We start from the raw sequence: 16,449 nt of genomic DNA, 5'->3' as shown, positions 1-16,449 counted from the left end.
CCTACTTTCCATTGGCAGCAGCCATCTGCCACCAAGGATCATCCGTTATCACTCTCTTCTATCTCCCCTCCCCCACAACCACCCTTGGCTTCTCCTTGTAGGATTCAAGCACCAAAGTGCCCAGGTCTCTGATAACACATTGAGGTCTCTGTAAGTGCCTAGGAAAATAACAGCGAAGTTTTGGCTGGTTTCTCAAACTACATGTCTAGCATGAGTGAAGCTTAAAGGTAATGATACATGATTCAGCTTTTCTCACAGAGTCCATGAGTTAGCCAATTCCATTAAACTCTCATTTGTAAAGCATCAATCACTATGCTTTATTCAGCTGATGGGCAGCAACATGTAATGGAAATAGCTTGGGCCGAAAAGATTCAGTTCTGCCCCATCGCTTTGTGGCCTGGGGCAATATATTATCCTTTCTGGTAATCTCTAATTTGCTCCTCTGAAAAATGAGATGATAATTGTATATTCAAAGGTGTGCCAGGAAGATTAAGTAAGAAAACTTATAACATACTGCTCATGACACCTAAATAAGAGCATTACAAACATTAGCTGTTGTTGTTATTGATTATGAAGTATTTGTACAAACACAACAAAACCTTCCTTCTGCCGTTAAAAGTTGACATTAGGACTAAATGAAATAATGTTTATGGACGTGCCCAGCAGTTTATGGTTAATGAAGGTTTTCCCTCTTTCTCTCTGACTTCCTCCTGATGACTTCACTTATTTCCCTAAATTCTTCCCAAATATAAAGTTCAAAACTATTTAGGAAATAGCAAAGTAGGTAAAATTTTAAACCTAATATCCTGGCTAGAGTGAAATAAACATATGGGTGTAGCTTAAACAGCAATACACTGGTTAGAATATACTTAGAATTATAGAATTTATTAATTAGAGAGGACTAAAGAGTTGTGAAGGCTAGAAAAAGAGTCTAAAGAGATGGCCATATTCCCAAGAGCTAACCCAGGAGCTGGTCGGCAGTCAAGTGGACATTATCCTAGATACGATCGTATTAAATCTAGTAGTATTTATAATTGAGAATATCACATATTGATCATTCAAGGAAGACAAAGCATCTTATAAAAATTGAAAATTCAGGGCCAATAATATAGATCTTTTGTCATGTATATTTCCTGTGGGGCATTAAATCTTTTCTTCCCCTTTATGCATAACTTAGGGTACTTTTGGAAAGAAGAAAGATACCAAATACTACATGCTTGTCATCATAGCTTCCCTGGTTTTTCTCCTGTTAAGTGTGGAGCTTAGATGATGTTATGGCTTTGCCAGTGATAAATAATCCTGGTTTATTTCATGCTTTCTTTGATTCGCTTAGTCAAGAAAATATTTCATGAGCATTTACTCTCTGTCAGGCACAGTAAATTAAAAAAAATCATCAATTTCAGGTTGCTTTCACACTTGTGAGAGGAGAAAAATACTAAACAAGTAAGTAACTAAATAATTGAGTTTATCAGCTTGTGATGAGAGCTATAGAGAACATTAAAAAAGGGAGAAGTGGGCGGTTCCTCACGTTTTCATTACAAGTCACCTTGTTAAATTTTTATGTAAACTTAAACTTTATGTAGACTTGTGTGAAGAGAGACTCTGATTAGGAAACATTTGAGCAAAGAACTCAGGGAACTGAGAGGCTGACTCTTGGAGATATCTGTGAAGAATATTCAGGCAGAAGAATAGCACAAGCAAATAGCCTGGGGCAAAAGCTGCCCCAAAAGCTTGCTTAGTATACTCAAGAAACAGCAAGGTGGCCATTGTGATTGACAAAGAAGTGAGGCTCATGAGTAGCAGGGGTCCAGATGGTATAGGACCTTATAGGCCTTTGTGACAGTTTTGTCTTTGCCATGAGTGACATGGGAAGCCACTGGAGGGTTTTGAGCAAAGGAGTAGTGACTTGATATGGCTTTGTTTTAAAGAGAAGAGAGATCTTCAATGAATGCACATTTGGGGGCACTTTCTAATTTAAAGTCACAATAACTCCGTAAGAGACAGCAAGACCTTAATTGAAGTCAGGATTTAAGTCCAGACCTGTGACGACCCTAAAGGCTGAGTTCTTTTCTCCCACCTGGTGCGCAGTGAAAATGTGTTATCACTGAAGAGAATATTTTTACACTAGATGTGTGAAGTGCACAAGAGTATTCAGTCATTTAACTAAGACTCTAAAGAGGAATATGATTTTGTTTCTTCTCTAATTTGAGTAACACAGCTCATTTTTCATGCCATTGTTCCTATCTGTCCAGATTTCTTTTAGAAGCAGGTTTTCACATTTTGTGCTCTACTATGAACTACAACTGAATTCATTTGTATCACACTAATGGTCCTTTTAAAGAGTTTCACAGATGGAGTAGAGTGTCCTTGGCTTAAGGCATTTTCAATTATCCATTCTCCCCCTCTAGCCTGTCATATAGATTCAGTAATCCTGGCAGCAAACTGAGGCCCATTTATTTGAAGTGCCCTCATGTTCTCTTCTAAGGAACTTGCCACATTAATTCGATTTGTACATGTGTATTTGAAGAAGACTCTTAAGAACTTTGCTATTCCTGCAGATGAAGCATAAACAATTCACAACTAAAGAGGGGACTGTGATATTTCAGCTGAAAATAAGATATAGCTTGTCATGTAATTTCCTCAAGGCTTTCGTTATTTCCGAATAATGTGGGCCGTTTGGCATTATCTTGAGGATTCTGTTGAGGGAGAGTCCTAGATGATAACACTTTAAAATTGCTGTTAAGTGATTAGTTCTACTATCCCACATTTTCATTACAAGTCACCTTGTTAAATTTTTATGTAAAACAATAAACACAGATCACCAGCCTGCCTGAGGACTCCAGAGCCCTAGGGAGCCATGTGGGGCTGCAACAGAGGCATGGAGGCCTTGGGGACATCAAGGCACAGCTTAGGTCTCCCAATTAGTACACCTAAGGAGTAAGGATTGAGGTCCAAGAGGACTAAAGCTATCGTGCATATCTGAGAAGAAAAATAGTTTTCAATATTTCTTGAAATATATTTTAATCAATTTCCCTAGATGTGTCCCAATAGGAAAGCATCTAATTAGATGTAATTTTGTAAGACTTTTTATTGAATTTATTGGGGTGATTCTGGTTAACAAAATGATCCAGGTTTCAGGTGCACAATTCCATAACACATCAGAAATCAGATATGAGATTAAGAAAGAATTCCTTTAGAGCCAGGATATTTAATATATGATTAGAATTACTAACATTCAGAGTACAGCCTCTTTTCAGGAGCCCATCACTGCCAGGAAGGTAGGAATACTGTTGTGGAACACATTCTCAAAAGGTTTTGAAATCAATAACCGTATTCTATTGTTATTAAAATGATAGCTCTAAATCATTCCTTTCCTCTGCTCCAAAATATGTAATAGGTCTAACTTATCTCTAGATACCAGAATTTCTTTCCTTTATATTACTAAATCCTTGAGAAAAGGCCATCTTGGGGGAAAAATAAAGCTTATGTTTTTAAAAAATTATTTTTTTAATCTCTTAAAAAACATCTTGCTACACTTTTCTTCTTCTTGTAACTGGAGGAAAGGGCCAAGTGAGAGGTTAAAAAAGAAGAAATATAAGTAGATACTTTTACAATTTGAGAAGTGTTTGTGGACAGGACTAAAGAGACAGAACATAAAGGCCCATATGCAGTAAAATTTACTCAGTCGCAGTAAAATTGGAGAAGGTAGATTTCTACTGTTTTGATTGAAGGAGAAAGACTATCAAGTATACTCAAACATATTAAATGAAATGAGAGTCAAGTATATTTCCCTTCTAATTCAAGTGGGCACAAAATTATTTGGGAATCCAGTTAAATTAAAATTCATCTGATCTAGTGCAATGAAATTGGACAATAGTTGTGAGCTTGGATGTTGAACCCAGCTCCTGCAAGCATTTATTGTGTGATTCAGGTGATGGTTGGAGTGTCACTTAGGTGCTCCATGCACCTGTTAATTTGGGATTGAGAATGAACCCTGTGTATTAACACTAGAGTCATTTTCTGACTTCCTTCTGCCTTTCTTTAAGGTCCAGTTGAAAAGTGAAGAATCCAAAACCTTTGCAATGAAGATTCTCAAGAAACGCCACATTGTGGATACAAGACAACAGGAGCACATCCGCTCTGAGAAGCAGATCATGCAGGGGGCTCACTCCGACTTCATAGTGAGGTAGGGATCCTGCCCCAGGGACTGAAGTCCCAACTCCAAGTGCGAATCAACCACAAAACCCCTGCCACTTACACGCACCACCACATATTTCATTCATACACAGAATCATTTTAAATCTGATTTTAAGGAAGATTTTTCAAAGAAGTTGACTATCTTTTTATTTTTCCCCAAGAGAATCAGATTCTGGGAAAAGAACATGCTTTTCCCAAAGGGAAAATCAGAGTGTCTAACATTTCTTTTTTATCCTCTCTGTTGCTCCAAAACTCTACATAGACTTCTGGTGCTCAAAAGACAAAATATCAAACTATTTTATCTTTCAGTATTTGAGCATTTTAAAAAATTTCTAAAAATGCAATGACTACTCAACCAACACACTAATAAGAAAATAATGGGGAGTTTCTTTAAATGCAGAAGCTTTCCTAATTAATTTGCCTGTGGCATTTGCTGAAAACAGAATATAACATGAATATATTAAGGGAACAGCACACAAATTTCATATGTTATATTTGTAAAACATAACCTACTTTATAGCTATGTACACTGCATGTTTATAACCACTAAATATTGCTCAAGAGTTCATGCTTGAAGCACCAACCAGATTGTAATTAGAGAAATACCAAGAAGCCCTCTTCGTCCATAGTGACTGGGATTAATACATTTCAGAGGAGAGACTAGTCCCCGACAGTGTGTGAGTCTTAGTCAGGAGGCATTACCTCCTTTTCCTTATTTGCAAATTCAGGTCTCTCGTCTTTTTACTAACATTTCAAGCTTGGCAAATCAAGAATAAGACTCTAATCATGGCACTCAAAACATTTACATGCTTTTGAAAGGCAATAATGTTTGTAACCTTTGTTTTCTTGTTTGCAATTCACAGACTATACAGAACATTTAAGGACAGCAAATATTTGTATATGTTGATGGAAGCTTGCCTAGGTGGAGAGCTCTGGACCATTCTCAGGGATAGGTAGGAGCTTTAAGAAATTTCTATCATGTCTTTGACAATGTAGTTGACTATGATGGTCTATAAAGAGTCAATTATTATGAAGTATAAAAGACATTTACATTTTATATATGCTTATCTTTCAAAAGGTAATGTAAATATGGAGCACAACCTACTATGCACATATAATTTACTATAAATACTAAACTCACTGCTTCCGATTTATAACTAATAATATATGATTAGTCCACAATAAGAATGGCACCTAGTCACCCTGCCAGTTTGGCTCAGTGGATATAATATCAGCCTGTGGACTGAAGGGTCCCAGGTTCGATTCCAGTCAAGGGAATGTGCCTGGGTTGCCAAATTGATCCCCAATAGGCGTCCTGCAGAAGGCAGCGATCAATTATTCTCTCTTATCATTGATGTTTCTATCTCTCCCTTCCTCTCTGAAATCAATAATAATATATTTTAAAAAAAGAATGGCACCTAGTAAGGTATGTATAAAGAAAGTTGTATGTATCAGATAACTATACCTAGAATTTAACTCATTTCTTGTAACATAAGGAGAATTAGAGCTACTGTACAGTTGCAATCTGGATTCACTATCAGTTTAATTGCTCCATTCCTCCTCCAGATGGGTAGTCTATCTTTCCTGACACTGGGAATTTTTGCCAAAGTAACTTTTTCCTCTAACTTTACATTATTCCTTGGTTTCCAAATTAATAAAAGTTTCCAGCCATTCCTTTCGGGCCTTAACTGGTCTTGGGAAAAAGAAAATCAATCCACTTATAAGTCGTATTTCATGTACACAATCTAATTTAGAGTTACTTCTTTTTGTCCTTTCAGGGAAAGTAAAGTTGGTCTCATTAGTGCTTATTTGATTCTTTTAATTATGCAAAATTAATTTTCCATCTCATATTTACATAATTAGCACAAAATCTCCTTTAAAAATATATTCTATAAAACGTCTCAGGAGATTACCAACTCTAAATGTTTATTTAAAAGAAAGACCACAAATTTTTTCCTATAAATGATCATTTGATCATTTTCTATTTATGATCTAATAACATTTAAAACTCATCCTTGTCCCTTTCAACATTCAGCTTTAGACATCTTTTTTCCCTCTTTGTTATAGTCTCATCCCTCCCACTCTTTCTGAAACTCTACCATAGCCTTGATGTTCCCAGAATGCCATGTTATTTTTTGACAACTTGTTACTTTGTAGATATCCCAGAATAGAACAAGTAGTTCTTTGCAAGATATTGATTTAAAGTCTCATTCCTAATTGTATTATGATATCTTACTTAAGGTAAATAAGCATACAAGATAATATATCATGTTGGCATTAGGAGACAGGGTTAACATATACACTAGGTTATTAGATCATAGTGGATTACTACATTATTGTTAGTTAATATTTGAGTACAGATTATGTGCCAGGCATTTTGATAGGATAAACACATGTGGTCCCACTTCTTGAAACTTACAGGCTCTTGCACAAACTTAATATTCTCACTTGTGAGTTAATGTCTGGTTTATCCTAATGTGGATCTACTATATTATTTTGCTTTCAATCCACTGATTTATTTGAAATCTCTACTCTGTTCTAATTAGGAGATTTACAAGTACAAGTAAACATGAAAGCAATAACAAGCCACATAAAGAAAGGAACACCTATTTTAAACTTCTATTATCTTATGAAACTAGACAACAAAAGCAATAAAAATCAATCTAAAGTCCACTCATGAGGCATCTATCTTGCATAGGCATCCAATTTCAGCTTATTTTTTGAAAGAAAATATTATTTTCTACTTCTCCCTGTTTAACTTGAGTTTACATTTTGTTGGCTCATAATTGCCAGCCAAGGCTTCTGAGTGAGATGTATTTTGACTGGTTAGGGCTGCGAGGGGTTACTATAAAGAAGCAGTTTATGTTGGGAGAAATGCATGGAGGCAAAATATCCATAAATGGTCACAGTTTATATGAAAATACCCTTAGAATAAACAAATCATATTGTTCAATTCATTCAATTTTCATCCTGTGTCCTGGGAAAGAATCAGTAAGGGATATGCTATTCTGAAAGCATAAAAGAAATGATTTGGGTTTATTTTAAGAGAGCCTTGTGTGACCTTATTCTTTACTGATATGGTAGTACCTCTGAGGCTTGGGGATTTCGCTAAGGAAGTCTCCAATAGCAACAGACACCCTCCTCTCACTCTTCCCATCAGCATAGAAAAGGAACATAGAGCAGTTTTTATTTGTTATCAAGAAATAAAAATTTTGCCAAAACCAGTTTGGCTCAATGGATAGAGCGTCGGTCTGCGGACTGAAAGGTCCCAGGTTCGATTCCGGTCAAGGGCATGTACATTTGCTGCGGGCACATCCCTGGTAGGGGGTGTGCAGAAGGCAGCTGGTCGATGATTCTCTCTCATCGATGTTTCTAGCTCTCTATCCCTCTCCCTTCCTCTCTGTAAAAAATCAATAAAATATATTTAAAAAAAATAAAAATTTGAAGGCTTATTTTCTTATATTTGAGATATAAACTATAGCACTAAAATATTAATTGTTGCAGTTATTTCCCTGTTTACTCTTGTATTAGCTATCATTGTTTATCTTCTAGTTTGTGACATTGCTCTCCACAAATTCTGTTCTATTATATGGAATAGGTCAGTACAAACTATATTTTATTAACCTTTGTTCCATAATGCTTAAGGAATTGGCAACTTTTTTTTTCCATTTGTATGAAATATGTTTTTTATCCCTTTACTTTCAGTCTCTGTGTATCTTTTGATCTGAAGTGGGTCTCATGTAGGCAGCCTATGTATGGGACTTATTTTTTAAATCCAACCATTTAAACCCTATGTCTTTCAATTGAAGCATTTAGTCCATTTACATTTAAATTAATTATTTTTGTAGTTCTTCTCTGTTCCTTCCTTATTCTCTTGCTCTTTTCTCCTGTATGTCGATAACTTTCTAGTGTTATGTTTGGATTCCTTTCTTTTTATTTCCTAAATATCTTATATAGATTTGGGGTTGTGTATACCATGAGTTTCATATATACCAACCTATGTTTATCTCAGTCCATTTTAAGTTGATGGCGGCTTAAGTTCAAACACATTCTAAAATCACTACAACTTTTACTCATTGCCTCCATGTTAATGTTTTCATCATTTCTTTTTTGTGGGTGCTTTTGTGTGCATCCCTCAATTTATTGTTGTAGTTACACAAGATCTTCCTACTTTTGTATTTTAACCTTTATAGTTGGTTTCTAGTTGGTCGATCCAACTGCTTTCACTGTTTTCCTTTGTTGGTGAGGTATTTTCTCCAATTTTAAAAATTCACGTTTTTTACCTTTTCTTAAAGAAGTCCCTTTAACATTGCTTGTTGGTGTGAGCCTCTTTGGGTTCATCTTGTTTGGTACTCTGCACTTCCTGGACTTTTGTCTATTTCTTCAAAGAGGGTTTCAATCCCTAGAACTCTATCTTTTCCTTCTGATACTCTGTCCTTCCCCTAATTTCATTAAGCATCCTTATCACCAGTGTTTTGAACTCTGTATCTGGTAGATTGCCTGTCTCCATATCTTTTGGTTGATTTTTGTGGTGGTTGTTGTTTTTGGAGTTTTGTCCCGATCTTTCATTTGGAACATTTTTCTTTGTCTCCCATTTTGGCTGACTGCCTGTGTTTGTTTCTATACAGCACGATAGTAGGCAGATTTGCTTCATCTCCTGGTCTTGACAGAGTGACCTTGTCGTCAGTGTCCTGTGGGGTCCCATGGTGCAATCTCCCTGGTCACCTGAGCCTGGTATCCCAGGTGTGTCCTTTGCGTGTGCACATCCTATTGTAGTGGTTTTGATTGTGATTGGCGTGTCACTGGTGAATTGATTCTCAGGCTGACTGTGAGACTGGCCATTACTGCCAAGGACAGGCTGTGGTGCAGGAGCTGAGCCCAGGGAGCACGAGTTGTCTGAGGGAGGCTCCGATGCCAGCCTGGTCTACACTTCGGGCTTGTCATTTGTGGAGCTGGTTAGGTGGTGCTCTGGTGTGTTCTGAAGCTGGCCACCAGGGGTAGTGGTTCTGGAGGTTCTCCAGTGCAGGCCAAAGTCAGCTGCTGTTTGTGCCCAGCGTGAGGCCTCCCAGTGGCAGCTGCAAAGTGGTCTATGGTTGGTTGCTGCTAGTGCTCGGCTTGGAGGCACTTGGGGAAAGCTATGCTGTGAACCGAGGCTGGTTGTCACTAGAACCAGGCTTACCACCCTTTGGTGGGCATCCCAATGTGGGCAGAGGCCAGCCATCCGTTGTGCTGGGTTTATGGCCACTTAGTTGAAGCTACGCTCTAGGCCCACAGTGGCCGCAGCTTATGCCAGGCTTGCAGCCACCTGATGGGAGTTAAAATGCAAAGTGAGACTGGTCACCTCTTGTGCCAGGTTTGAGAGCACGTAGCAAGAAATAAAGGGCACATAGAGTTTGGCTGCTGCTTGGTGGGGGTTTGTGGGCCTTTGGGAGATTTTAGGAAAGTCTGCAGCCTGAGCTGAAACAGGCCACGTGTGTGGGGGAGCCGCTGGAAGAGGTTCAGCCGGACAAGTGAGTTGGCTGTGGCAGAGTCTCAGGGAGGCATCAGGGTGGGAGAAGGATGTAATCCAGGGAAATGCAGACCTGGCACTTGCCTGTGCCTACCAGCGCTTCAGTCTCCTGAGACAGCTGCCCCAACCCTTGCTCCTCCAGTCCTCACCCTGAAGCCGTTAATTCAGTTCCTCCCCATATGTGCCTGTCACTATTTGGGCTGCTACCGCTGCACTGAAGCCCAAAGCTAGTGAGTTTGTGAGTGAGCAAATCCATGCTCAGCCCCTAAAGAGGAATGCCTGGGACTCCAGCCGTCCTCAGTCTCACTCGGAATGCAATCACCACTCGTTTTCATAGCGTATGTTATGGGGACTCCTCTTTCTGACACTGGTGTCCTGGGTGGGGAGCTGGGTATGGGGCTGGGCTCCATACCTCCTCAGAGGGGACCTCCACAGCCAAGATATCCCTCCTGATTCTTCACTGCCTCACCTGGGTATGGGACCTGCTCTTTCCTGGTCTCTGCCACCCCCGGTCTTGTCATGACTTCCTCTTTATATCCTTAGTTATGGGGTTTGTGTTCAGCTAGACTTCAGGTGGTTCTATAATTTAGTTGTAATTTTTATGTGGTCATGGGAAGAGGTGAGCACAGCATTTCCCTACTCCCTCTCTCTTGACCGGAAGCCCTATGGAGGGTGATTATTTATATTCCATCTCAGATGATCTAATAATAGATGGTACCAATTGAAAGTACTTTAAGGAAATGAGTCTATTTTTATAAGAATTTACCCCTACCCCCAAAACTTTACAATCGGCAAGAAACCTGCACAGGTTGTGAGACACTTCATGTTTATACACTCATTAATGATGTTGTTACCAGTCAGTGAAAGGAGGAAATTTATCTTTGGGTGAGAGACGCTTTGTCTGTTATATTCAGCCATTTCTAGACTCAGTTTATATCAGGTAGATTGCACATTATGATTAAATTTTAATATGTCTATCAACATGTATACATAACCATCTAATTCTCTCAGTAGAATCGTTGTTGTATACTGCCACCTAGCTAAAATAGCAGCCCATTCTCCAAAAGGTATACGAACCTACTCCTTACTTGTTTTAATTAAAATGACACAACAGTCAAAGCATAATTTATCATTTCAAAAAGCTACGAGGCAGTGATTTATTTCTTTAAGCCACTGTCTAAGTGTTGATAAAACAAGTTGTCATTTCTGTTTTAGCTCAAATTTATATTGTCATTTCCAATTCCAATAGCAATTTTTCATTTTGAGTCACCCTAATATAATGCTTTGTGGCTGCTTTCTAAGGGAGTATTTTAAAATTCTCAAATTGCCTACATCAAAATTTAGTGATGAAACCATGTTGCTGATAAATATTTCGTGTCCATATATTGTTGATTTGTCATATAACATGGAAACATATTTGAGACAAGGTTTTCATTTGATTTTTAAAATCAGTGACAAATGTATTTATACGTGGGAGATTCTCAATATAGATCTGTTCAACGAACGGAAACCAGCTTTCTAGAAACCTTCCAAATGCCAAATGCCTCAGTGGAAGAGAAATCATGAAATAATCAACAGGGCCACCAAGAACTGAAGGCTCAAATGATTTGTGGTCATTTCACTTCCTGATGAAAAAAAAAGGGAAAGTTTTGATTGGCAGGCAATAAAAGGGTAACTTCTCCATACATCTGGGAGAAGCATAGAAAAAGTGGGAAAAAAAAACCAGACATTAGCATCAGACTCTTCAAAGCCGACTTGTGGGAGTTAGTTAGCCCTTGTAGCCAGAAGCAGCCAACACTCAAAACAGTGATCATTGGTGTTGTAAACGACCCATTCCCATCTCCCAAAGACTTTAGACCTGTCCTGTATCAGTCGATTTTCCTACATTAAGACAGTGGCTAAAGAAGAGATTTTTTGGTGCTCAATTTTAATGGCTATTATATATTGAGTATTAGTAGTATGCCGGGTACTTATTTTATTTAAATATATGCATCGATTCTTGTATGCTCATGATACCCAATAAGGTAGTGTCTACTATGAGCCTAATGTTGCAGAGGAAACACTGAGACCCTGAAAGGTACAGTTAGTTGCCCAGTAAGTGAAACCCAGATTTGAGCTCAGGATTCTTGCTTTAAATTCCATATTCCTAACATAGAGCCTTCTCTGACGACTTTTGAGTTATTTTAAGATTTGTTTTCATCTTCCTGCTAATGATCAGCTTATTCAGAATATAAATATGAATACCTTTCAGTAGAGTTTCCATGAGAAATTGATCCCTCACATAAGGGTTTATACTCTGCTTGCAACATTAACAATGCATTTGTCCATTTGGTTCCATTAACAACTGAGTAGTAAGAAAAACAGATATGTTGCCCAAAGTCACAGCTCCAGAAATCATCTTTCCTAAGAGTGATCAAGAATTTGTAAGCTTTTCAAAAGGCCCATCCAAACTATATTTAGACAGTCCTGATACAAGAAAGTAATCAATTTTCTTATTAAAACTAATGTAAAATCGGGCAAGGCTCTATTTCAGGCGTCCTCAAACTACGGCCAGCGGGCCACATGAGGGTGTTTTTGCTGTTTTGTTTTTTTACTTCAAAATAAGGTATGTGCAGTGTGCATAGGAATTTTTTCATAGTTTTTTTTAAAACTATAGTCCGGCCCTCCAACGGTCTGAGGGACAGTGAACTGGCCCCCTGTTTAAAAAGTTTGAGGACCCCTGCAGTCTATTTCATGTATGCTTTGTGTGTTTTTTTTGTTTTGTTTTGTTTTTTGCTTGGGCTTTGCTTTTGCTTTGTAATGCTCTCCATTGAGGAGAATTGAAATCATATACAGCACTCAACTAGTTAAAGCTCTGTGCTAATGACCTATTATGTATTATATATAGATTAGTAATGATCTATTATGGATGCTTACTATTTAGTGCAAGTAATCTCTTCAGTTGAAAGGAATATACTGCTCGATAAACAAACCCACATAACTAAGCACAAAGAAGAAAGGCACTACTTTAACCCCTTTCCCAATACACAGGATTATATAGCGTTAACTTGGCAAAGATAGCTCCAACTCAGAAGACAGTCGCAGCATAAAGTATGTTATTCATTTCCTAATATAGATGCAATTCTTTTTAAACTTTTTATTGTCCTTATAATTCACAGTTGTTCAGATATTGTTGAAGAGAGACACTAAAATCTTAGTAATCATAGTTAACATTCTAGTTCTTAAGAAAAGATAGCATCATGCTTCCAATTGTATTTCAAAAGAAAGATTTCTTTGGGGAAGAGCTAATTATTTAAGTGACAACTCAGGGGATATTAGGGGTTAAAGTGAAGAATACCTTTCTAAAAGACTATGTTTATTTTTTAAAAAAATGACCTGATGGTGGCTGTGTTAGCCTTGGATTCACTGATTTATTGTGTTAGACATTACTTCTCAGTATTGAAAACGAAGCAAATGTCACCAAAATGCAACGGCCTCAGTGACGCTTGTGAAAGCACAATCTGGGGCTCCTCTTGTTGCTCACCACCTAAAACTGCCTGAGTCTAGCCTCAACTTACATCTGAGCCACCTCAAGAGCTGACGTTCACACTAATGTTCTGGAATTATCATGAAATGATTAAATTGCGTTTACTGCTGGGAAAAGAGGAAAAAATCATAGTGGATCTTTTTAAGGAATTCCACTAAAAATAGTTCAAGTCTAAGGTTCTGGCCTAGAACCTAGGAGTTAACCTTAGATGCCAAGGTTTTCCCCTTTATGATTATTTCATTAAATAAATACACGAGAGAGGCAGAGACAAGGAGAGCTTTCCTGCTCAACATCATAGCCAAGTTTACTAATAAACGTTCCCACCCAATTACCTTTTCCTTCTAATTATCTTCGGCATGATCCCCATGTTGTCTTCCTCATAAGCAGGCAGCAGTTGGAGAAATAGGTATTGTTTGTCTTGCTGACATCGGTGGCAAACACAGAAGAATACTCGCTCGTGATATGATTGTATCAGAAGCCTCACAAATCATTTCCAAAGTGGTCCTTGAAAATATTAACTTCTGAGCACATTCTCAAGAATCATATCTATATTATTTAGAACCCCTGTATGAATAAATATGACTAAACTCTAAAACTCGCCTTTGAAAAACACCTGTTGCTAGACAAGCTCTAAAATAAGATTTGTCTTTCTTCTGTCCACCACTGTTATTGGACCTTTTTGGATGGTAGTGGGCCACTGGGAGAAAGCCACCAAGTACATGAAATGTGGTATGTCTGAACTCTTCTTCAATGTTTTCAGGAAGTTAGATTAAACTATCCTATTTATAAGGGCAAAGAATTCCTTGACTTAATCTTTAAATGCCTTTGAAAACCCAATGCAGTGGCAATCAGATGACATTTGGCCAGTAGGATTTGGTCTCTGGGGTCAAATTTTGGTACAGGAATATAGTGAAATGAGAAATAAAACCTTATGAAAGAAATGAATTTCTTATATACTTTTCTTCCCATATTCTGTATCTCAGAGGTTCATTTGAAGATTCTACAACCAGATTTTACACAGCATGTGTGGTAGAAGCTTTTGCCTATCTGCATTCCAAAGGAATCATCTACAGGGACCTCAAGCCAGAGAATCTCATCCTGGATCACCGAGGTTACGCCAAACTGGTCAGTGTACTTCCCACATTCTCTGCCCTGCAGTTTTAAAATATTGGTTTATAAAGCTGTGTTCATTTGCTAACATAAAATCTCATTTTTCATTTTATGTATCATAACTTTTCTTAAAAGCAGATTTTAGTGTTACTATTTTCAAGTAACTATTCTTTAAAGTTATGAGAAATTAAATTGGCTAGGTTTGAATTAATAACATCCTGGCAAAACACGCTGACATGGACTCATGCTTACTGGCATGTTTTCCTATACCCAGAAGAGCTAGAAGTTTTTTCTAGCTGGCTTTCTGCATCCAAAGTAAATGGGGTTTTATATTATGGAAAATTATTAATCATGTTAATATTTTAGATTTGAGAATAATACAAATGGAAAAAATGGGCTTTGCAGACAATTTCCAGACCGTGTTAATAACAATAGCAGTAGTAATAATAATATTTTTTAAAATGTAGTCAAGAACTATAAAGACCTGTTGTAGAAGGTAAGTTCTGATTTATTTATATGTTTTTAAATGCATGACTTTTGAAGGCTTTCATTCTTGTCTGTACCTGTTGCAATATTTTAACTTTGAAACTTTTTATGCAGCATAAGATTTTCAAAGAAATCAAATAAATGGCAATTAATTATTTGTATTCTCAACCAAATTGTTTAGAAAAAATATATATTTTTTGCATTTAAGTTTCCTTAAAACAATTTTTAGAAAAATAAAAGAAACATCTTTATTTTTATATCTGTGTTTACCAAGAGCAGTCATTGGTCCCATAACTTTGTTATTAGCTTCTTCAACAGTTAAGTGTCTTCTGAATTAATATTAAATGAATTCTCAATTTCATTAAATCCAGCAGAAATCATGTATATACTGGAAAATATGTCAAGTAGGTCCAACTAGTCTTTTTAAAATTTTTGAGTAAATGAGAAATTATTTATTTATACCCCAATAGCCATTGACATAAATAAGAGAAAAATGGGAAGTATTTCTAGAAAGAAAATTTTCCTTTACTTTTAATGATGTGAATTTTATCCTCTACTCAGATTTCAACTTACCCCATTGAAACCAAGTTTGATCAGGCAGGCTTTGTTTGAAATATAGATGACTCCTTTTAGAAGACAGGACTATACCATGCATCTGTTTTTATTTCTTTTTTATTATTGTCATCAGCGTCCTTCATCAAAGTGATTTCTTGTTTTAAAACTTAATCAAAAAGGGCTTAAGATACCTTGTTTTTCTCTCTGTAAGGTGGATTTTGGCTTTGCAAAGAAAATAGGATTTGGAAAGAAAACATGGACTTTTTGTGGGACTCCAGAGTATGTAGCCCCAGAGATCATCCTGAACAAAGGCCATGACATTTCAGCCGACTACTGGTCACTGGGAATTCTAATGTATGAACTTCTGACTGGCAGGTATGGACATTGATAGAGAACTGCTGGTGAAAATAGATCAGAAAACAGCTACACGTGCCTGCCTTTGTCACTCTCATTAGACCATCTTAAAGTGCTTTTCAACATATCTGCTTTTTTTATATAATTTTTTATAATTTTTTTCTTTATTGATTCTGGTACTATTGTACTTCAATTCATTATGCTCACAGAGGAAAGTTTCAAGTGAGTCTGATGAGGGTAACAAACTCAGTATCAATTGTTAGTCTCATTATTGCTAATTCTTTATACGTATGTGAATATGGGATGATCTAGTATCTTTCTGTAAGATCTTTGAGCTTAGTCATTTAGCCAGTAATACAGAAAGGTAAGTTATAGTCATATAAAAACTATCCAGGGTCAACTATTTACATAAATTAAAAAAAACCTGTTAACAGTTGTTATATCTAAATGAAATTTGAATGCTTTGCAGGTTTTTATGTAATAATGCTATAGTCATAAACAACTAAAAAGGGTACTATGGATACTAGCAGATATAAAACAGACTATAAACTTCTTGAGGAAAAGAAAAGCACCACCAAGCCATGCACTCAGGAAAATGAGTAATAGGATCATTATAATCTATAGCGTTCAGAAGGCTGGTTTTGAAGAAGAAAAGATTGCAGCTGGGCCTTAGAGTAAGAAGACAGAGAGCAAGCAATGGGAATGGGCATTC

At 37.1% G+C, this 16,449-nt stretch overlaps 1 protein-coding gene across 2 annotated transcripts in view; it reads left to right on the top strand.

Moving 5' to 3' along the window:
* Window positions 1-16,449, top strand: part of PRKG1 (protein kinase cGMP-dependent 1) — a 1,114,160-nt gene that overhangs the window by 1,083,734 nt on the left and 13,977 nt on the right. For both annotated transcript variants that reach the window (XM_079792952.1, XM_079792951.1), the window contains exons 11-14: window positions 4,047-4,186; window positions 5,061-5,150; window positions 14,216-14,357; window positions 15,595-15,758. In XM_079792952.1, the coding sequence (XP_079649078.1) occupies window positions 4,047-4,186; window positions 5,061-5,150; window positions 14,216-14,357; window positions 15,595-15,758 (536 nt within the window). The remainder of the gene's footprint in view (window positions 1-4,046; window positions 4,187-5,060; window positions 5,151-14,215; window positions 14,358-15,594; window positions 15,759-16,449) is intronic.

This window comes from Cnephaeus nilssonii (genome assembly GCF_951640355.1).
Source record: "Cnephaeus nilssonii genome assembly, chromosome: 16".
NCBI lineage: Eukaryota > Metazoa > Chordata > Mammalia > Chiroptera > Vespertilionidae > Cnephaeus > Cnephaeus nilssonii.
Note: the sequence above shows the minus strand (reverse complement) of the source record. Positions and strands in the feature narration are given on the sequence as shown.